Source organism: Hypanus sabinus, chromosome 14 (assembly GCF_030144855.1).
Source record: "Hypanus sabinus isolate sHypSab1 chromosome 14, sHypSab1.hap1, whole genome shotgun sequence".
Classification (NCBI taxonomy): Eukaryota; Metazoa; Chordata; class Chondrichthyes; order Myliobatiformes; family Dasyatidae; genus Hypanus; species Hypanus sabinus.
In genome coordinates, this window is record NC_082719.1 from 81,207,733 (window position 1) to 81,231,087 (window position 23,355).

A 23,355-nucleotide genomic window follows, 5' to 3' on the forward strand; every position below is an offset into this window, starting at 1 on the left:
CTAGCAGCCAGTGTCCTAGAGCATCAATCTAAAGAAATTAATTCGAACCCCACAGTTACAGCTGGGGAATTTGAACTTCAGTAACTAAATAAATCTGGAATTTTAAAATAAAACCAGTTTTGGTACTGGTAACCATGAATATACTGGCCTGTTGTTAAAAATCCATCTGGCTCACTAATGCCAACCAGGCAGGGGATAGAAAGAGCACAGAAGATTCAGAAAGTTACAGGGAGCCACAGATTTTCTAAGACCTCAACCTCAACTCTGTCCTTTCTATGAGCACCTTTGACTCCATGCATAGCAACCTATTCTGTCACTATTGTTGATCAGCAAGAAGTCTAAAAGGCTTCTTCATTGTCCACATTGGGAAGAGGAGTACTTCACAGAAAGTCTTCAGAACTGTGGCATTTATTACAATTGACCAGGAGGTAAGTCCAACTGTGGCAACTGTAGAGGGGTTTCCCTGCTGTAGCCACAGAGAAATTCGTTGTCAAAGTTCAAAGTAAATTTATTCATGAAGTGTGTGCATACACTACCTTAAGATTTATTTTATTGCATTTATAGGAAAAGAAGAAATACAATAGAATTTACAAAATAAATGTTTAAAAAAAACAGGCAAAAACTGCCTAACAGCCAATATGGAAATTTTCACTCCTCATGTACATGAAGGATGTAAGTAATAAAGTCAATTCAATTCATAAGAAGACAAAATGTGCAAATAAAAAAACTGAGAGAATATATTGTACAGAGTCCTTGAAAGTGAGTCTGTAGGTCGTAGAATCAGTTCAGTGCATTGGTGATTGAAGTTATCTATGGCTGTTCAGGAGCCTTGTCAACCAACTCCTCCCAGTTTCTGAAGAGCTGTTATCTAAATTGCAGTGTGGGTTTTATTCACTTAGGAGCACAAGAGACAGAATCTTTAACACACAACAACTCCAGGAGAAATGAGTAGAGCTCTTTGCAAGCTGGGGGAGGAAATGTGGAAGGCAGCTCCTCAAATTCAGCTGCCCACAGAAACGAATCTTCATCATAAATGTGCTTCATTCAGGTATGCAAACTATAATCCTAACCAACAGAACCATAGCGGAAGGAATCTCATGGCATACATCATCAATCAAGACTGCACTATCACCCTGACACTTCTCCCAATCCAGTGTACCAAAACACGCCATGGCTCCAAAGAGGAACTGGACAAATCCCATGGCCTCTGTTCCAGAGACAAAGTTATCCTCAGCAATCAAGCAACAGTGTTGATGCAAAGTTGGCATTTGCAAATGACTGTAGAAAGATTTCCAAGTCATTATCATCTCATTCACTGAAGCATATGCACTCAGCATTCAGCAGTCATACAACAAAGGACTGTCTCCCAACATCTACTACAATAAAATTTCATGACCAGACACTGGAAAACATGGACCACTTCCCTGATCTCAGAAGCTACCCCAGAGTGAAGTCCAATACTGATGTTGAACTTCACTATCATCTTCACTGTGCCAGAGTGCTTAAATAAGACTCAAACCCAGTACAAAGTTCACTATATACTGAGTAGTAGCAACTGTTACTCTCCTAAGCAGTTCTAAGACTAGGATTGCCAATAACAAGATCTTAAGGCACTGGAGAGATTTCACCAGTGGTGTGTCCCCAAATTATCCAAATCCATTGGTAGGATAAACAGACCAATAGATAAGCAACATTGATCACTGACCCAATTACACACTTTCCGCAGACCATATCATTTGGATACCTAACATCAGATTCCTATTAAAGATATTCTATTCCAAGCTCTGCAATTGAAAGAGATTAACTTGTGGGCAAAGGAAAAGCTTTTCACGGTCATGATTAATCAAAGGAGAAAAAGAGCATTTGGGATGACACTGAGAATCTTGAGTCCATGCACAGGGAGCACACAGAAGCATGGTATAAAAGGAGCAGGAGCACACCAAATCACAAACTACCTATCTGCCCATCCTATAAATTACACCTGCCCCATCTGGGGTAGAATCTGCAGGTTCACACTGGTGTTATCTTTCTTGTCAGAATTAGAGTGGATGCAAGTCATCCTTGATGTGAAAAAGAAAAGGAAAAAGAAAAAAGCTTTGATAATATCCTTCAAGGAGGAAGATCTATCGTTCTCGTTCACTATGACTGTGGACCCACCAATTTTTAAAATATTCTTAACTCCTCTTCCATTTTGGGGAAATTAAGATGGGACAATAAATTCAAGTACATTTGGCTACATTGATTTCTCTTGAAATAATAAACATCTTAAAATTGTTGTTTAGCTAACAATTCTCTCTAAAAATTAATCCACTGTTGAGGAACAAGATCTAGGCCAATGTTCTACATGGTAAATTCTCAGCGATTAGATTAATTGGTTGGATGAACCGCACTGCTCTTGTGACTGCAAGAGATTTGTGACTGCAGATTTGTGCAGTCAGATTTGTGACTGCAAGAAGATACACAATAAGTCTAATAACGTTTATTTGTAAAGATGCCTTACCTTCGGCAAGTTGGAGAACTCTCAGCTAGTGAGATCATTTTCTAAGGGCCAACTGCTTTTAAAAGTACATTAGCAAATCTCTGAATAATAGAAAAGAGCTTGAAGTAATTTGCAAGTCAATTAAATTCAGACAGGCTCACTGTCCTTTGCCTTGTTTTCCTGATAAGCATCCTAGTCCTATGCTTCTGCTTGTTATAACAGAGTCTGGCCGTTACATGAGCATGCTGTTGTTCTTGATTACTTGCTGAGGATGGATACAAAGGCCCCAGAAATCAAAAACCCTGCAAAATTATATTATGGCTGCTAAAAAGATACAGTTGGAATGGCATGGTAATGTACTGGCTAAAGTAACACTTTATAGCACCAGTGACCAGAGTTCTATTCTCACCACCGTCTGCAAGGAGATTGTACATTTCCCTGGTGACCATGAAGGTTTCCTTTGGGTTCTTGTGCTTCCTCCCACATTCCAAAGACATACAGATTAGTAAGGGTTAATAAGTTGTGCGCTTGCTTTCTTGGCCCAGAAGCATGATGACATTTGTGGGCTGCCCCCAGCACATCCTCGGACTGTGTTGGTCGTTGACCAAACAAAACATTTCACTGTATATTTTGAAGTACAGGTGACAAAAAAGCTCATTTTTCGGAGTTTTACAGAGAGATACTCATGAAATAAACTTCCTTTAAAAAAATTAACTTTTTAGGATTACCTCCCATTCCTTCTCATATCATCTTACTTGGTCATTTTCATCAGTTTTTGTTCCTATCTGGCAATTGAAGTATGTAGTTATATTGGACTAGACAGCTCTTATTACAAGTGTGGATATAATTTATAACAGCAATAATTGACAAGAAAGATGCGCAGACAAGACTTTCATAATTTCCTTCAGAACAGAATTAGGGGAGCTGTGATGATGTGTAATCTTCAGGTGAAGGTGGATCACTAAGAGGGAGAAAATTGAGCTGGAAAGTACAAAAAGCATGGAGTCATGCACTCTAAAATGCAGATCGTGATACATATCAATTCCAGCCCTCCAGACAACCTGGACACATTTCAATTTGCCTGCTACTGAAACAGGTCTATGGTGAATACAATCTCCTAGGCCCTACACTCATCTCTGAACCATCTGGACTATTGTCTATTGACCACAGTTATGCCTTTCATACCATAATTCCAGTCAAACTCATCACCAAACTGTGGACCTGGGAGTCAATGTGACTTCCTGATGAGCAGACCACCATCAGTAAAAATAGGCAGAACATCTAACAGTGATTATGGTCAACACTGGTATTCTACAAGGTTGAGTCATCTGCCCCCTGCATACTCATGACTGTGAGTCCAGATTCTCCTCTAAATCCAAGTTTGCAGATGATAACACTGTAGTAGACTGTAGGTCTATTCTCGAACAATGATGAGTTGGAGTAGAGCAAGGAGATAAAGAAATTAGTGACATAATATCATGAGGGCAAACTTTCCATCAGTATCAATAAAACAAAAGAGCTTGTCATTAACTTCAGGAACAGTGCATCTACTGCTGTCTATATCAATGGTGTTGATGTTGAGTGAGTTGAGAACTTCAACTTCCTAAGAGTAAACATCACTAATAACCTGGTCCTTGTCCAACTATATTGATGCTTTAGCCAAGAAAGCTGAATAGCACTACTTCCTCAGGAGGCTAAATAAACCTGGTCTGGCATGTTAGTGTCAACCCTCTACGATCTTTATTGATGCACATAGAAAGGACTCTGATTGGATGCATAATGGCTTGTCTGGCAACTGCTCTGCGTGTGACCACAAGAAACTGTAAAGAGCTGTGGACACAGCTCAGCACATCATGGAAACCAGCATTCCATCTATGGACTCTGTCTAGACTTCTCCCTGCCAGCATAATCAAAGACCCCACCCACCCAGACATTCTCTCTTCTCTCCCCCCACACATCGGACAGAAGACACAAAAGCTTGAAAGCACATATCACCAGGCTCAAGAACAGTTTCTTTCCCACTGTTAGTAGACCCTTCACCGAACCTTTTGCATGATAAGATGTACTCTTGACCTCACAAACCACCTCATTATGATTTTGTACTTCATCGTTTACCTGAACTGCATTTTCTCTGTAGCTGTTACATTTTATTCTGCATTGTTATTGTGTTAACTTGTTCTCTATCAATGCTCTGTGTAATGATTTGACCTGTATGAATACCATGCAAGACAAGCTTTTCACTGTATCATGGTACATATGATAATATTATACCAATTCCAATACCAATATCCCTTAAAGTTTTTAACAGTTGAAATCAAATTATTGCTGAACTTGCTTAATTTACACACGTGCAATCGGTTTTGTGTAAACCTGCTCTTGATTTAATCCTTGTCTCCATGTGAAAAAGCATGCTGACCTAGTGAACCAATTAAAGGAGAGACAGTATGCGAAGTGCGGAGTGCCACTGCAACTGGCCAACCTCCTTTATCCAACATTACACCACCGGTTTTGGAGTGTAATGGAATATTCTTCACTTACTTGGCTAAATGCTAAAGTGATCAAATAGATCAGAGAACAGCAAAAAAGTGTGTCCAAATCAGCACCTGATTGGAACTTCACTCTCCTCTAGCCACGCACCGTGTTTGCAGTATTGACCCTCTACAAAAAGCAGTGCAGGAACTTGCCTTAGCTAATCTAACAGCAAATTTACCTGTTACAACCCCCCATTACTTAAAAAAGAGAGCCTAGGAATGGCAAAAAAATTCAAGTTGTCCCCTCAACTTACACACCATCCTGCCCAGGGCTTGATAAAACATTCGGAATTCCCTACTTAAAAGCCTGCAGAAGTTCCGTCACCACAAGAACTGCAGCAGTTCAATCAAGGTTGCACTCCACCTCTTGTCAATAACAGTTTGAGATTGTCATTAAATGCCAGACTGAACAGCAGTGTCTGTATCGCTGTGATATCAAGCCTCTTCTTCAAGACTCTACAAACAGTATGCCCAATTGCAAGATGCATTCTATTGTAAGATTCCATCTCACAGAAATGGAGGAACAGAGTTGTCATAGCACAAATGAGGTATTTGGTCCAATGAGTCTGTGCCATTTCCTTGTTGTGTTCCAGGTCACAATCACTTACTGCAAATAAAAGAAGGTTTTCTTCACACCACCTTCTTCTATCTTTTGCTCATGACGTTAAATCTGTGCCCTCTGGTCATTGAACTATTGGCCATTGGATGTGTTTCCATTCACCCATCTAAACCCATTATGATGTTGTAAATACCTAACATTATTTTTTAATATCTCAACCTTGTTTGCTCCAAGAAGAGCTTAGCTTCTCCAGGTAGAAGTCCTTCACCCCAGGAATCAGTCTAGTAGATCACTTCAGCACCATATTTTGGACCCATACATTCTTCCTGAAGGTCAGTAACCAGAATAATATGTAATGCCCCTCTTGTGCCATGACCAGCTTTTCATGAAGGATGAGAATACCATTCTTGCTTTTGTACTCACACTTAATTATGAATTTAAATTCCCAGCTGTCTATAAGATTTAAACCTTTGTTTCACAATTTCTAGATTATTAAATAAACAACATAACAATATCACTATCCTAAATACACTAAAATAATAAAATTATTGTACTAGCCTTTACTTTAAGAGTTCAGTAATTAGATGACATGTGATGCATTGTCAATGGGTGAAATGGTTTCTGCTGTTTTACCAGCTCTGACATCAGAGAGCTGTCATTTTTATCGCTGATCTAATAGCGCAAAATGTACAAAGTCACTAGGCAATAATTTCTAGTTTGGACAAATCTAGATGACATCCTGTAAGTCTGTTAATTCTTTGCATAGAGTAGTCTGCAAGCCAATCTCACTTTCAGCCAAACAATACTCACAACTGAACCCAGCCCCATGCCAACGAAATGAAGACACATTGCTGGTTACATTTTAATAACCGTTCTGCTAAAACCAGAAATAAAGGTCGATTACATACCAGATCCTCTCAGTTGTTTCAGTAGATACAGCTGGCTGCCATGCTGTTTGGAAAAATAATTTCCATTGTCTCAATTTCTGCCAATGACAAGAATTGAGCTTTAGAATCAGAATCAGGTTTAATATCAACAGCATATGTCGTGAAATTTGTTAACTTTACTAACTTTACTGTATTACCCTTTGGCTTGGTGTGCATCGCAAAGCATAATCCTGCTTTGGTTTTCTAGAATTAAATGCCTCTGTTGGAACTGTGTTGGCACCTTCAAATCTTCATACATTTGTGACCTCCACTTCTCAATTTTTCAAGTAAGAGTTACTTAATTTCAGACAAAACCTATCCATGTGTCATTGATGATTTCCCTTGAACCCTCCTGTCTTTGATTTTCATATTACCAAAATATTAATTATCATTGTCAAACCACAAATTCCATTCACCAATGCTACCTGTCTCTCTGAAAATCATCCAAGTCAGTTACCATACCGGTAGGTCGTCAGAATATCCAGAGGAAGTCCATGCAGAACAAAAAACGTGCTAACTTCACACTGCCTATATCCACATTCAAGTTTAGGTAGGAGTTCCTGGAGCTGGAGGCAGCCAGCAAACTGCTGCACAACCATGTTTTTTTTTAACTTTAGATGCGCTGCAGGCAACATATTTCCTCCCGCAAGAACACCTACTTCTGTCTTGATGACAACCAATTTCATCCAACTCCATGCAGCCCATGTCTCTTCAATCTATCTGAACCAGCATTTAAATTGACCCAACAACGTAACAGCGAACATCTTCAGTGCCCTGGAAAGAGGAGTGAGTATCATGGAGAGTGAGCGAAATTGGCTCCCACCTCTGATCTGGGCTGGCATTTAAATTGTTGTAACAACACATTTTACCTTGCACTAGAACCCAGGGGCTACTGCTATGATAGGCCCCGGGCCTAGACCATGCTGCCCAGCGACTTGCTCTGGGCACAGATTTCACCACCCAGCCAAAGCACTTTCAAGCTCTTCAAATCAGCTCATTGCTCAGAATGATACAACCTCTCGCCTGGGCCAGTTGTACAGATTGCAGCCAGGCCAGTTGTAACACTATTTGCAGTGATAATTTAACACAATTTACCTGAGAAAACGTATTTTTAGTCAGATTTCTTAGCTTCTTGACTACCAGGAAACTGTCACACACGTTCGGAAGCATCGTTCTTGCACCATAATGAATGAACATTGGAGATATTTATAAGTTTCCTCCACACTGCCTTGACAATAATTTCCAAATCCTCATTCTGGAAATATATAGGACATGAATGCTGAACTTATGCACACTCATACACACAAATCACACAAGTGTGTATTTGGAAGACTGGTGTGACAATTTTAACAACTACTGAAGGGTGCATGCATCTTATGCCAAGTGGGAATAGGACATTTCCATGTGCTTTCTTTCCCCTCAAACTACTCCCGCATTTTTCACGCCTTCCTGCCTCAGCAAATAAGCAGCTACAATACAATTGGCAGCTGAGCTGAGCCAAGAAGAGCTAGGAATGATGAATAAGTTCACTGTGGCACTCAACATCAGTTTAATCAGAGGGAGGGAGTTTAAAAGAAGCAAGTGGGGACAGTTGGTTCATTTTGTGCACCATAGTGCCAGAGGAGTCATTAGATGGCACAGAAGTAGGTAGTTGGCGAGGACCGATAAAAAGAAGTTAGGTTTAAGCAGAGCAGATAATGTGTTGGAGTATGGAGTTGAGGTTTTGGCTCATGAGGGGAAGGAAGACTGCAGGTAAATTTTTATTGCTTTTTTCTCTTTCTTTCTTACTTATTGTATTGATGAGGAGAGGCAGAGGCTGTAGGTAGCTATTTTTGTTTAATTTTTCTTTCCTCTTTCTTATTGTACATTTAAAGCAGTGGAGATACCAGGCAGATTAGTGGAATGCTCCTCTTGCAGGATGTGGGAAGGCAGGTGCCCCTGACAACTATACCTTCAAGAAGTGTATCTAGCTATGACTTTTTTCAGACTGTGTTATGAATTGGAGCTGGAAATGGATGAACTCCAGATTATTCAGGAGGCTGAGGGGTTGATAGACAGGACTTACAAGGAGGTAGTTACACCCAAGTGCAGCTCACAGGTTGCTGGGTGACTGTCAAAAGGAGGAAAGGGGATAGGCAGCCAGCCCACACAGAGTACACTTGTGGCCATCCCCTTCAACAATACGAATACTGCTTTGGATGCTGTTGGAGTTGGGGGGGGGGGGGATGTTTAAGCCAGCAGAGAAAGCCACGGCAGATGGGTGTTTGGAACCAAGTCTGGCTTTGTGGCACAGAAGGGAAGAGGGCAGAAGAGGCGAACTGTGGTGACAGCGGATTTGTTAGCTAGGGGAAACAGAAAGTTGATCTCGTTGACAAGAGTGAGATCCCTGGATGGTTTGTAGCCTCTCGGGTTCCAAGGTGACAGACACCTCAGATCAAGTACATAGCTTTCTTAAGTGGGAGGGTGAGCAACCAGAGGTCAAGGTTAGTACCAATGACATGGGTAGGATGGGTGACGAGGTCCTACAAATTGAGTTCAGGGAGTTAGATGCGAAGTTAAAGGATAGAAACTCTATATTCCCGCTATTTTATCCTTGTTGGTTCAATTTGGTACTTTTTCTGGTTATAAACTAAATTTAGATAAGAGTGAATTATTTCCTTTAAATGCACAAACTTTATTGAGTGATAGGATACCATTTAAAGTTGTTACTGATAACTTTACCTATTTAGGTATAAAAATTACCAAGAAATATAAAGATTTATTTAGACTGAATTTTTTACCTATGCTTCATCAAATTCATCAACTTACTACAAGATGGTCTCCTTTGTTTTTATCATTAATTGGTCGGATTAATGCTATTAAAATGATGATTTTACCGAAATTTTTATACTTATTTCAAGCCCTACCAGTTTTTATTTCTAAATCTTTTTTTGATAACATTGATTCAAAAATTTCCTCATTTGTGTGGCAAAATAAAAACCCTAGGTTAAGTAAAAAGCAATTACAAAAATCAAAAAAAGATGGTGGTTTAGCTTTACCCAATTTTAGATTTTATTATTGGGCAAATAATATTCGTAATTTAATGTATTGGAAACTAGATTTGGATTCACCACTGTGCCCACAGTGGGTAAATTTGGAATGTAATGAGGTAAAGGGATATTCTCTATTCTCTGTTCTTGGTTCTTGTCTTCCTGCGGATTTAGTTAAATTTAATAAACAAATATCTAATCCTGTTATTAAACATACATTACGAATTTGGTTTCAATTTCGTAAGTTTTTTACTTTGAAAAACTTTGTTCTTGATAGCCCTATCTTACTTAATTTCTTTTTCAAACCCTCTTGGACAGATCAAGCTTTTAACATATGGAAAAGGAAAGGTATAAAATGTTTTCGTGATCTCTTTTTTGAAGATACTTTGATGTCATTTGATCAACTTTCCAACAAATTTGAATTACCTAAATCTAATTTTTTCAGATATTTACAAATTAGAAATTTCTTACATAAAGTTTTACCATCTTTTCCTAATTCAACTTTGGTGGACTTTACAGATTTGATTTTTACCTTAAATCCTTGTCAGAAGGGATTAGTAGGTTTTATTTATAATATGATTATGAAGATACAACCAGAAATATCAGTTAGAATTAAACAAGAATGGGAAAAAGAACTTCGATATAATATATCAACAGATAAATGGGAAAAAATTTTGCAAATGGTTAATTCTTCTATATGTGCTAAACATGCTTTAATACAATTTAAAATTGTACATAGAGCTCATATGTCTAAAGATAAACTTGCTCGATTCTATTCTCATATTAACCCTCAATGTGACAGATGTCATTCAGAAGTGGCCTCATTGACCCATATGTTCTGGTCATGTCCCACTTTACATAATTACTGGAAGGACATATTTACTACTATTTCCTCAATTTGGAATATAGATTTACAACCTCATTTTATTACTGCAATTTTTGGCATACCAAATGAGGATGGTAATCAGTTTTCCCCTTCAATCAGACGAATGATTGCTTTTGTAACATTAATGGCCAGAAGGTCTATATTACAAAATTGGAAAGAAGTAAATCCTCCTACCACGTTTCAATGGCTTTCTCAAACTATTTCTTATCTGAGCCTGGAAAAAATTAGAAGCACTATTTTTGACTCATCAATTAAATTTGAAGAAACTTGGAGACCGTTTATTCGACATTTTCATATGAATTAATTTGGCCTTTTCCAGACCTTCTTTCTGCTTATTCTTGTTCAGGTATGGAGTTCCGGAGTTTGTTGACACTATCATATACTTGTAAACTATTATTATTGCCCATGTTAGTTTAGTTTAGTGTTTTTTTCTTAATATATACTTTTTTTCACATATTTTCAAATTTTTTTTTCTCTTTTTTAATGGTTATTTTTGTTTTTTTTTCATATATAATCATATGGACTTGATTGATTAAGGTATTTTCTTCTGTTGATGTTTAATAGGATATTGTTATCTTATTATCAATGTGATTTCAAGTCTATTGTATTCATAATTTACTCATTATTATGTTATGTTTTTTTGTGTGTATATATGAAAATCAATAAAAAGATTGAAAAAGAAAAGAAAAAGAAACTCTAAGGTTGTGATCTCAGAATTGTTACCCGTGCCACAGGCTAGTGAGGCAGAAATAGGAAGATCATGTGATTAAGGAGTTCATTCAGGAGTGAAGGCCTCATATTTTTGAATCATTGGGCTCTCTACCAGGGAAGGTTAGAGCTGTACAGAAAGGATGGTTTGCACCTGGACAGAAGGGGGACTAGTATCCAGCAGGAAGATTTGTAAGTGCTGTACAGTCGGGGGGGGGGTGCAAAATTGGGGGTTAAACGAAGAGTTGCAGAGGGATGGATGGGAAACAGAGTGCCAGAACAGATAATGGAGTAGCTGCAGAGAAGGATGCTGTTAAGCCTACATACAAGGTCAGGAATCAAAAGATTGAATATGGTGGGGCTAATGGTCTGAGCTGGGTATATTACAATGCAAGGAGTATTGTAGAAAAGGTGAATGAGCTTAGGATATGGATCAGCATGTGGAATTGTGACATTGTAGCCATTAGTGACAGTTGGTTGCAGAAGGGGCAGGACTGGCAGCTCAGTGTTCTGGTGTCTTGGCTGTGATAGAGCGGTAAGGATTAAAGGGTGGCATCACTAGTCAGAGAAAATGTTGTGGCAATGTTCAGTTAGGACAGATTGGAGAGGCCAATTTTGATGGTATCAGAGGGATCTGGCAAGTGTAGAATATGATAGGTTGTGTTCTGGCAAAGGCATACTTGGTAAGTGGGAGGCCTACAAAACTGAAGTTTTGAGAGTGCCGAATTCTATGACCAGAATAAAAAGCAACAATAGCAGGTTTATAAAACCTTGCTCTTTGAGAGATAGTGAGACATTGGTTAAAACCAAGAGGAGGTCCATAGTAGGTAAAGGCAGGCAGGAACAAATGAAGTACTTGAGGAGTATAAGAAATGCAAGAGAACACTTAAAAAGGAAATCAGGAGGGCTAAATGAAGACCTGAGGCTGCGCCAGCAGACAAGGTGAAGGAGAATCCTAAGGGCTTCTACAGATATATTAAGAGCAAAAGGATAGCCAGGAACAAAACTGGTCCTCTGAAAGATCTGAGTGATAATCTATGCATGGAGCTGAAAGAGATGAGGGAGATCTTAAATGGATTTTTTGCATCTGTATTTGCTGGGAGATGGACACAGACTCTATAGATGTGAAGCAACACAGCAGCAAACTCATGGACCATATAGAGGTTACAGAAGAGAAGGTGTCTGCTGTCTTGAGACAAATTAGGGTGGATAACTCCCCAGAACCTGACAAGGTGTTCCTTCAGACCCTGCGGGAGGCTAGTGCAGAAATTGCAGGGGCCCTGGCAGAGATATTTACAACATCCTTAGCGACAGGTGATGTGCCAGATGATTGGAGGACAACTAACATTCTCCATTGTTTAAGAAAGGCTTCAAGAATCAACCAGGAAATTACAGGCTGGTGAGTCTGACATCAGTAGTGGAAAAGTGAATGGAAGATATCCAAGAGGCCTGATATATAAGTATTTGGATAGACAGGGACAGATTAGTGGATAGTCAGCATTGCTTTGTGAGTGGTAAGTTGTGTCTAACTAATTTATTGAGTTTTTTTGAGGAAGTTACAAGGAAAGTTGATGAAGGCAAGGCAGTGAATGTTGTCTGCATGGACTTTAGCAAGGCCTTTGAAAAGATCCTGCAGAGGTCGGTCCAGAAGGTTCAGTCACTTGTCATTCAAGGGGAAGTAGAAAATTGGATTAGACATTAGCTTTGTGGGAGAATCCAGAGAGTTCTAGTAGGAGTTTGCCTCTCTGACTGGAGGCCTGTGACTAGGCATGTGCCACAGGGTCCATTGTTGCTTGTCATCAATACCAATGATTTTCCATCTGCTGATGTCAATGATGATGTGGTTAACTTGATCAGTAGATTTGGTGATGATTTTAAGAATGGTGGTGTAGTGGATAGTGAGGAAGACTATCAAATCTTGCAATGGGATCTAGACCAACTGAAAAAAGGCAGAAGGAATTTAATGCAGACAACTGTGTGGTGTTGCACTTTGGGAGGACCAGCCAGGGCGAGTCTCACATGGTGAACAGTAGGGCATTGAGGAGGAGAGGGATCTAGGAATACAGGTCCATAATCCATTGAAAGTGGTGTCATAGGCCGATACATTCGTAAAGAATGTTTTTAGCACATTGGCCCTCATAAATCAATTTATTGGGTACGGGAGTTGGGATGTCATGTTGAAATCATATAAGACATTAGTGAGGCATAATTCGGAGCATTGTGTGCAGCTTTTGTCACCTACCTACAGGAAAAATGCAAATAAGGTTGAAAGAGTACAGGTAAAATTTTCAAGGGTATTGTCTGGTCTTGAGGATCTGAGTTATAGGGAAAGGTTGAATAGATTGGGACTTTATTCCCTAGAATGTAGAAGATTCAGGGAGATTTAATAGAGATTTATAAAATTATGAGGCATATAGATAGGGTAAATGCAAGTAGGCTGTTTCCACTAAGATGAGATGAGACTAGAACTAGAGGTCGTGGGCTAAAAATGAAAGGTGAAATGTTTAAGGGAACATGAGGGGAAACTTCTTCACTCAGAGGGTGGTGAGAGTGTGGAACAAACTGCCAGCTTAAATAGTGGATGTAGGGTTGATTTCAATATTTAAGAGAAATTTGGATAGGTACATGGATGGGAGGGGTATGGATGGTCCAGGTGAAGGGTATTGAGATGAGGCAGTTTAATGGTTCAGCACAGATTAGATAGACCGAAGGGCCTGTTTCTATGCTGTAGCAGCGTAATGTCCTATGACTCTCACCTTGCACTCAACATCAACAAGACCAAGGAAGTGATTGTGGACTTCAGAAAGGGGAAGTTGAGGGAACACACACCAGTCCTCAAAGGATCAGCAGTGGAAAGGGTGAGCAGGTTCAATGTCTTTGTTGTCAACATCTCTGAAGGGCTATAAAAAAGGCAAGTCAGTGGCTACATTTCATTAGAAGTTCGAGTAGATTTGGCATGTTGCATTAGGCTCCTGAAAATGTCTGCAGATATACAATAGAGAACGTTCTCACTGGTTGCATCACATTCTGGTATAGAGAGGCTGCGGCACAGGATCAGAGAAAACTACGGAGGGTTGCAAACATTTAGCTCCACCATGGCCACCAGCCTTCCCAGCATCAGGGACACCTTCAAACCACGATGCCTCAAAAAGGAGACATCCATCATCATGGACTCCCACTGCCTCAGTCATGCTCTACTCTTTGTTATCATCAGGGAGGATGTACAGCAGCCTGAAGACACACACACAGAATGTCTTAGGAACAGCTTTTTCCCTTCTGTCATCAGATTTCTGAACAGACAATGAACCAATCCATAAACACTACCTCACTACTTTGGCACTCTTTTTGCACTACTTAAATAATTTTTTAAGTATAATTCATATTGTAGTTTATAGATTTTATGTATTACACTATACTGCTCCCAGAAAACCACAAATTTCATAGCATACATCAATGATATTAAACCCGATTCTGAGTCAATGAGACCGGTTGCTAGCCATTCGTCCGCATTTGCTCTGTATCCTTTCATAGCTGTTTCTGTGAACCTCTCCCACAGATTCAGCATGCTCATTTCCAACTCACAAAAAGTTTGGGTTACACATAACTCGGGAAGGGAACCCTGCCCTAACCTGAGGAATGCCTGCACTGGTCTGTGGCTGATGCATATTAGTTATTCAGTGCAATTTCAACTTTCATATTCATGGGGACACTTTGGTATTGGTATTGCTATTACTATAGGTAATATTTTATTATTGTCAAATGCACCAAGATTCAGTGAAAAGTTTGTCATGCGTACTGTTTGGGTAATAATACACTTTAAGAAATAATATGAATTTATTAATCGCTGCAACATTGGTTGTAGTATACTTAAGGTTCATTGTTGTAAGTGTTGACTATCACTATAAACAAGTGTGTTTAACTGTTATATCTTCACCTATGAGAGTTAAGTAATCATTGTATGGTACAAAAGGAATCCAAATTCTCACATTCAAATCCTTCCACAGTTTCTCCCTTCTTTTTCTGTAGCCCTAAGGCCTCAAGATATTTCTGTGATCCTCCCAGTTCTGGCCTCTTGCTGAATCTTTGATTTTAATTATTCTCACATTTGCAGTCATGATTTCAATTGTATAGACCTAAACATCTGGATTTCACTTTCTAAGTCTCCCCTTTTTTCATGTTTAAGGGACTGAATAAACTCTCATCTGTCCTTATATCATTTAATATGGCTTGGTGCCAGACCTTGATATCATGCCTTTGAGGTGCTGCACAGATATCTCTATGCCAAGGTTACTGTGATTAAGCTGATTGATTTTTCAGTTTTGATTCCAGTAGAAATTCTCTTTTTCTAATTATGGTGCCAGTGATGAGTCTGATAATTGTGTTCAGCTCTTACTTATGTTTATGATAATTGCAATAAATGTAATCAAACTCCTTATCTATGTGTCCCGCTTGGTGGCGCAATATCAGTGCCAGACTCCGGAGCGAAGGTTCCCGAGTTCGAATCCAAGTCGGGATGAGCGTGGAGCGAGCAACTCGGCCTCATAAAAACAAGAATAGCTTACTACGGAAACACCATCATGGCGGTGCCCCGATAACTCCACTGCCGAGTTAAGGGCTATTCTTCTTCTTCCTTAACTATGAGGTAAAATATACCCCATTGATATTATATTTGCATACACATGAAAAGTGGACTTTGTCAGGTTATTGAAATCTGTAAGAGTGAAGGGCTAGAAATTATTGTGTACCAAGGAAAGGCTTATTTGTTTTCTAGGTAGCCCCAATGCAAAATTTAATTGACAATGGAATTGGTTTAATGTTGTATGGACTGAGGTACAGTGTCTTGCATATTTTTCATACAGATCAATTCATTACACAGTGCATTGAGGTCATATGAGGTAAAACAATAAAGAGTGGTTATGATGATACAAGAATAAAAGAGCAACAGCTACAGAGGAAATGCAGTGCAGGTAAAAAATATATACTAAATCATAATGAGGTGGACTATGAGGTCAAGAGTCTATCTTATTGTATTAGGGAACCATTCAGTAGTCTTATAGCAGTGGAGGAGATATTGCTCTTCAGCTAGTAGTACGTGAGTTCAGGTTTTTGTATCTTTTGCAAAATGAGAGGGGTGATTGAGGTCTTTGATTATGCTTGCTGCCTTAGTGAGGCAGCAAGAAATCCCCATAGCCTATGGAGGGGAGGCTGGTTTTCGTGATTTACCTTGCTGTGTTCACAACTCTCTGCAGTTTTTCAAGGTCACAGACCGAGTGGTTATGATGATACATCTGGCTAAGATGCTTTCTGTGGAGCAGCAATAAAAATCAGTAAGGGGTGATGCAAAACGGCAAATTGCATAGCATATGTCAGTGATATTAAACCCAATTCTGAGTGGATGAGGCCAGTCACTAACCATTGGTCCACATCTGCTCTGTATCCTTTCACAGCTGTTTCTGCGAACCTCTCCCACGGATTCATTTTGCTCATTTCCAACTCACAAACAGTTTGGGTTACACACAGTTCTCGGGAAGGGAATCCTGCCCTAACCTGAGGAATGCCTGCACTGGTCTGTGGCTCATGCATATTAGTTATTCAGTGCAATTTCAACTTTCATATTCATGGGGACACTTTGGTATTGGTATTGCTATTACTATATGTAATATTTTATTATTGTCAAGTGCACCAAGATTCAGTGAAAAGTTTGTCATGCATACTGTTTGGGTAATAATACACTTTAAAAATAATATAAATCCATTAATTACAGCAACATTTTATGTATTATACTTGAGGTTCAATGTTGAGAGTGTCAACTACCAATATAAATTCCAAATTTCTTTAGCCTCCTGAGGAAGTAGGGGTGTTGATGAGCTTTCATTGTCATGGCATCTACATGCACAAGGTATCATGCAAAATTGTACATACCTTGAGTACTTCATATTCACAAGGGTCTTTCTTCAATAAGAAAACTGGACAACAAAGGTTTTTTGCTTCATGCTCCATTTTCTTAAGTCACCTATATTTTTTATTTCAATTCATAATAAAGTCAATTAATATGTTTCCAGCAATGTAAGCTGAACAGTTTTCTATCTTGTCCAGGCTGCCTGGGTGTGCTTAGGCAGGGTGGATGTTGCATGGCAGAACAGGCTTTCTGCTATATTTGTGGTGAGTACATGGTTGAATCTCAAAGAGAGAGCATGACTCCTCTCATTAAGACAGCCCTGAGCTCTACTTTGGATGTAAACTTGGCCACCAAGACAAAGCCTGGGCTCCTCACATTTTTTGCGCAAAATGCTGCTGATCTTAGAGCTTGGCTCAGAGATACTGGGAAGTCAATGTCATTCACTGTCCCAATGATATGGTGAGAGCAGAAGGATCAGGTGACAGACTGCTACTTCTGTCTGACCAGTGTGTCTGGTTTCTCTGATATAAACAAGAAATCAATTCCATACCCCAATCTCCCTTTAGCCATGAGACCTGCGCTGTTTGACGATAGTCTTCCAGTGCAGAAGCCATCAGAGACATGGAGTCCAGAAGAGGCAGACGAAGATGTCATGATGCACGAGCCAGGAACGGAAAATGACACTGATTCTGATATAAATTTGAACCCTTTAAGGCAAGTGAGCCTCATCTGATAACTCAATCTGAGTTTGTCAAAGTCAAGAGGAGTATTACTGAGTTCAGGACTGCAAGGTGGAACCTGCTGTCACCAGGCACAAAAAATTCCATGAAGGATTTTGATATTTGAGGCAGATATTTCCCAGAATAACTGATGCCAAGATTAAAGAAGGCATTTTTGTTGGTCCACAAATCAAACAGATCAACAACAACAGGCATTTCAAAAAATGTCAAGTGGGACTGGAGAAAATCGCATGGAAGGCATTCAAAGGTGTTGTTGAAAATTTTCTTGGCAACTAGAGAGCACCAAACTACATGCAGCAGGTTGCCAACATGCTTCAAAAACACAAAACTATGAAGCGCAAAATGTCACTAAAGATTCATTATCTGCATTCCCATTTAGACTTCTTCCTTACAAATCTTGGCACTGTCAGTGACAAGCATGGTGAACGGTTTCACCAGGACTTTGAGAAACAGTATCAGCAGCTGGAGTCCATCAATGCTGGTTAACTATTGTTGGACACTTTGCAAGAAGCCTCAGACATTGAGTACAAACGAAAATCATCAACAAAATATTTTTTAACTTAGTTGAACTGTTGCAAAGAATCAGCACTGCTATGCAATTAAATGCATTATATTCAATAAAAGTTAATTTCTTGTTTATGCAAATTCCTAAATGATACAAGTAGCGTGAAATTATATTCATGTTCAGTTTCAAGCATTCTATCATAACCAAAAAAAAAAATTCTGAGGAAGCAACACTTTCAAAATAACTTGCCGCCCAGTGGAATTGGAACTTGGGTATATCATTGGTCATAGGTCACGGGGTTTCAAGTTGCAGGACGATCATGAGGTAGAATTGGAGAGAATACTTTGATGATGGGAGACTGATAGAAATTTAATTTAAATTAAATTAAATAGCAATCATAAAGGTATCCAGTAAGGTGTGTTCTTTTAGGTGGCTCCGAGCATTAAATAAGAAGATAAAGATAAAGACAATGATTAATTTCTCACATGTACATCAAAACATATTGATCTTTTCCAGCCATTCTGTTCTATCAGCATGCTGGTGGAAAGCATAAGGAAAGTGATGGCAGTCAAAGTTCCCACTGTTTCTTTTGTTACATGGACATGACTATACTGCAACTAAAGTTGGAGGCATTGTCTTGTAACATAAAGTGAACAGAAGAGTGAAAGTCCTTCAAATTTATAAGTATAATGTGGTAATAATATCTAGTTGTCTGACTTTTTCACTGCTGCAAGATAAAAAGGGCCTTATGTCGTGATTGACTGCAGGTTTCCCCATGATACATCTCAGGGTACAATGCAGACTCAGTGAAGCATACCAAAGATTAAAGTTAAAAATAGTGGTATGTAAACGTGTCTACTGCTGGCCAAGATAAACTCAGAACAGAACTCAATTTGTTGTGTATTGCCTACAGCAGCTCAGTACAGAAAATTTACGAATTATTTACAGGGACTACATTGTGTGCATTTCTTAGAGACACCACTACATACTCCAGAGGAAATGGTCTTGTGCCATGTAGTATTATAAATTGGTCTGTGGTCAAAACTGAATTTAAATTGGACTAAATTTAGTAACAAGCTAAGCAGGGTCATTTGAAACCAAATATCTCTACTATAAAACATTTCTGGAATTTGAAAGTATGGAGAAAACAGATTAAATAAAAGGAATGATGTGGCACAATTTGAAAATCACAAGGTTCAGATTTTATATTCTTCAGAATTAAACCAAAATTATAATTAAAAAAACACAAAAAAGTGCAATTTTAAGTTTTAGGTTTAGGTTTCCGTAACTTTACCTCATGCATAAAATTCATTGATGATAATATTCTTAATTGGATCTTCGACTGGTGCTCAGAGAAAGTCAAAGAATACAGCCTGTCTTTCACAATTTGTGCTGGTGGTTCTTTTTCTCTCGTCCTTTGCTTCACTGACTTTGCTTCCTCTCCTGCCTCTCTCCGTCTTCTTTTGCTCCTTCAAGCCTTCCCATCTGTCGACTTCCAGCTCTCTCTCCGTTAGTGGGAGTTGTTTCCAGTGCAAATCTCCTGCATTTCTTACTGTTCATTTTCCTTTCCCATTCTTCATCCCTCTGTCGTTCATGAGTCTTTTTAAAAATGTTCTTTCCTTTCCTGTTTTCTTTCTTTGCTTGTTGCCATTTTATTTTTCAGCTGTGGGGGGCACATTTTTGTGCTGCTGGCTGATGGTTGAGAGAAGAATTTGGCTGGGAGACAGAACCTTTCTGCCACAGCTGGAAGGGAAGAGTTTGCATTCATGTAACATCTTTCTCAGCCTCCATATTGCCCAGAATTCTGTGCAGTTGATGTATTTCTTTTTGGAATTACTGTAACTACTGATTTGCTTGTAACAAGGCTCAATAAACAGCCATGCAGTAGTAGAATCATACAATAGATACAGTACGGAAGGAGTTCATTCAGCCAACCATGTCTGCACTGACTTTCTGCAGGAGGAAGTTCTGAGTGCTACTCACCAGCCCTTTTACCATAGCTCTGTGAATTTTTCTCCATCATATATTAATTCAATTCCCTTTTGAAGGACACAATAGAACCCACCTCCACCACACCTACAGTTAGTGCATTCCAGATTCCAACCAAACATTGCATAATTTTTTTCCTGATGACACTCTTAATTATATTTTTGTTCTACACTTGCTGTTGGCGTTACTTGGGAATTACATGGATAACAGGCATTAATTGGAGGACCTGAGCTATAAGGATCGATTAGAACTTTATTCCTTGAAATGTAGACGACTGAGAGATTTGACAGAGGTGTACAAAATTATGAGGGGTATAGATAGGATAAATGCAAGTAGGCTTTTTCTACTGAGATTGGATGGGACTACAACAAGAGTTCAGTAGTTAAGGACGAAAGGTGAAAAATTTATGGCGAACACGAGGGGAAAATTTTTCACTCAGAGGATTGTGAGGGTGTGCAACAAGCTGCCAGCGCAAGTGGTGTATGTAAGTTCTACTTCAAGAGAAGTTTGAATAGATACATGGATGGTTTAGGTATGGAGGGCTATGGTGCCAGTGCAGGTCGATGGGAGTAGGCAGTTTAAATGGTGCAGCACGGACTAGATGGGCAGAAGGTCCTGTTTCTGTGCTGTACTTTTCAATGACTCTAATTAAAATGTAAAATAAGAACCAGTCTTCAAATATAAAACATCTTAGCCAGTACTGATGGCTTACTAACTTTAAGGTCAGACAAATGCGGTAATGCTTTAATCATCTTATCAATGTTTAATGTATGCAACATCGCACCCAACTGCTTCTGCACTATTACTTTGGATCCATCCTCTCCTCTGGAGAGTACAGATGTAAAGTGCTCATTTAATATCTAAATGCTGCTCTCGATATGCATATTTAAGTTCCTACTTTAGTCCTTAACAGGCTCCATTTCTCCGTTACCCATGTCCATACAACACTTTTGCAACACCCTTTATACAAACAGCTCTTTTTTTTCAGAATCAGAATCAGGTTCCTTGTCACTGGCATATGTTATGAAATGTGTTGTTTTGTGGCAGCAAAATATGAATGTAAGGCATAAAAAATACCATGAGCTACACTAAAAAATAAAATAAATAAACAGTGCAAAAGAACTAGTAAGGTGGTGTTCACGGGTTCCTGAACTGTCCCCTTTGGCTCCCTGATTATAATCTGGATTTCCACTCTGATTTGTCCGTAAAAGCTCTGAAGGTCTTTAGAATTTTATTATTGTGATGGGCATCGCTCAGCACCTATATTGCTCTCTAGTCTAATTCAAGTCTTTGAGCTCAATCTGATTATAAATTCACTGCCTACTCAAACTGTTATTCACCCTTCATATCTCCTACTTCCATACTGATTCCTTTCAACATAAAACAGCACAAAGTGCAGGAACAAGCCCTTTGTGCCAACCCTGATGCCAGTTTAAATTACACATTTACCTGCACATGGTCTATAAGCTTTAACTCTCTGCTTGTTCATGTGACTCTCTAAATGCCTATTCTTATCGTATTTGTTGCACCATTTCCCCTGGAGGTGTGTTCCAGGCACCTACCACTCTCTGTGTTTAAAAAAAAACTTGCCTTGGTACTCCCTGCTGTTTTCTGAACTTCCGCCATAACCCATTCTTCATCCTTGAAACACAAAGTGTATCCACCCCCCTCCCCCAGCTCCCACATCCACAGACAAACACTTATAAACAAGAACTCACTCTCCAACTTTGCCTTCCCTTCCTACGTCTTTCAACCTGATGTAAAACATGGAAAGATTGGAAATGTCAAGTCAGGTAGCATCCATAAAGAGTGTTGATCACTTTTCCCCTGCTCTGGTGAAAGATTATCTATCTGAAATAATAACTCTGTTCCTGCCTCTCCAAGTATTACCACGTATTTCCTTCGTTACTGTCCATGATGACATATCCCAGATTCAAAATGTTAATGGTTCTTCCTCCTAGATACTGACTAGCCTGCTGATCATTTCCAGCATGTTTCCAACATCAGTAGTTTTTAATTTTCCATGGATTCCTCTTTCTTCGTAGGTCCTCAGGTTAATAATCTCTTCCTGAAAACCTACTGTCACAACCATGGATTTATCTTGCCTGATTCCAGTCTAATGCCTGAGATTCTGCAACAATGCCTCTGCTTTACACCACTCATAACAGCCCCTGGAATCCCCTTCACCAGCAGCATGCAGGATACGTGCTTCACATTCCATATATGTACCGCAGAAAGTAGCCAAGTCCTGTACAACTGCCTTCAGCAAGTGAGCATGGCCAATGTCTCCAAATTGTTGAAAGCTCTTGCAAATATTTGAGTATATTCCACTCTAAGTATCTTAAATGTGGCAAGTATTGGAAATTCACTCTGAAAGGGTGCAGATTCTATCACTTATTTTATGGCCATACAGTGCTAAAAATAGTCTCCAAGAAAGGAAATTCTTTCATTTTAAAATCGTGATTTAAAAGCAATAAAAGCTACTCATCATATGGAATCAATTAAAGTAATGTAAGTTGGCTTTAGTTTTTACAGGCTAATGCACTATGTTGAAAATCAGGCAGTTAGAAATAACTGAAAAGGTGTTATATCCTACTCACCTCACCCACTTTTATTTGCATTCACAGTCTGCAGATGGAGAGGAGTTAGAGCAACAGGTACTGGGCTACATGGCTTGTTTCATAGATATAAAACTGGTGTAAGGAAGGCCAACAATATTCACTCTAGAGTCATGAAATGGAGACCCCAAAGTCTGCAGGTTCTGGAACCTGGAGCAAAATTCAATGCTGGATGAACTCAACTGATTCAGCAGCATCTGCGGAGAGAAATGGACAGGAGATGCCTTTGGACGAGATTCTTCATCTGGATTCTGGACAAAAGCAGCAGAAACAATGTGTCTACCAAGGTAGCTTTGTTTGTGAAAATAGTGCATCAGTCCAAGTGATGAGTCTTGACCCGAAGTGTCATCTGTCCATTTCCTTCCACAGATGCTGCCTGACCCATTAAGTTTTTCCAGCATCTTATTGTTTTACCCTAGCGTCTCTACTTTCTGCGAAGGCTGAGAAAGGTCCATCTCCCACCCCCTCATCCTCATCACATTCTAC

The 23,355-nt window shown here is 39.3% G+C and overlaps 1 protein-coding gene across 1 annotated transcript in view; it reads right to left on the reverse strand.

Annotated features, from left to right (window-relative positions):
• LOC132404917 (uncharacterized) overlaps window positions 1-20,008 on the reverse strand; it is a 299,452-nt gene extending 279,444 nt beyond the window's left edge. Inside the window, exon 1 of the mRNA XM_059989521.1 lies at window positions 19,557-20,008. Coding sequence (XP_059845504.1) covers window positions 19,557-19,561 — 5 coding nt within the window. The 5' untranslated portion in view covers window positions 19,562-20,008. The remainder of the gene's footprint in view (window positions 1-19,556) is intronic.
• Window positions 20,009-23,355: the final 3,347 nt, after the last annotated feature.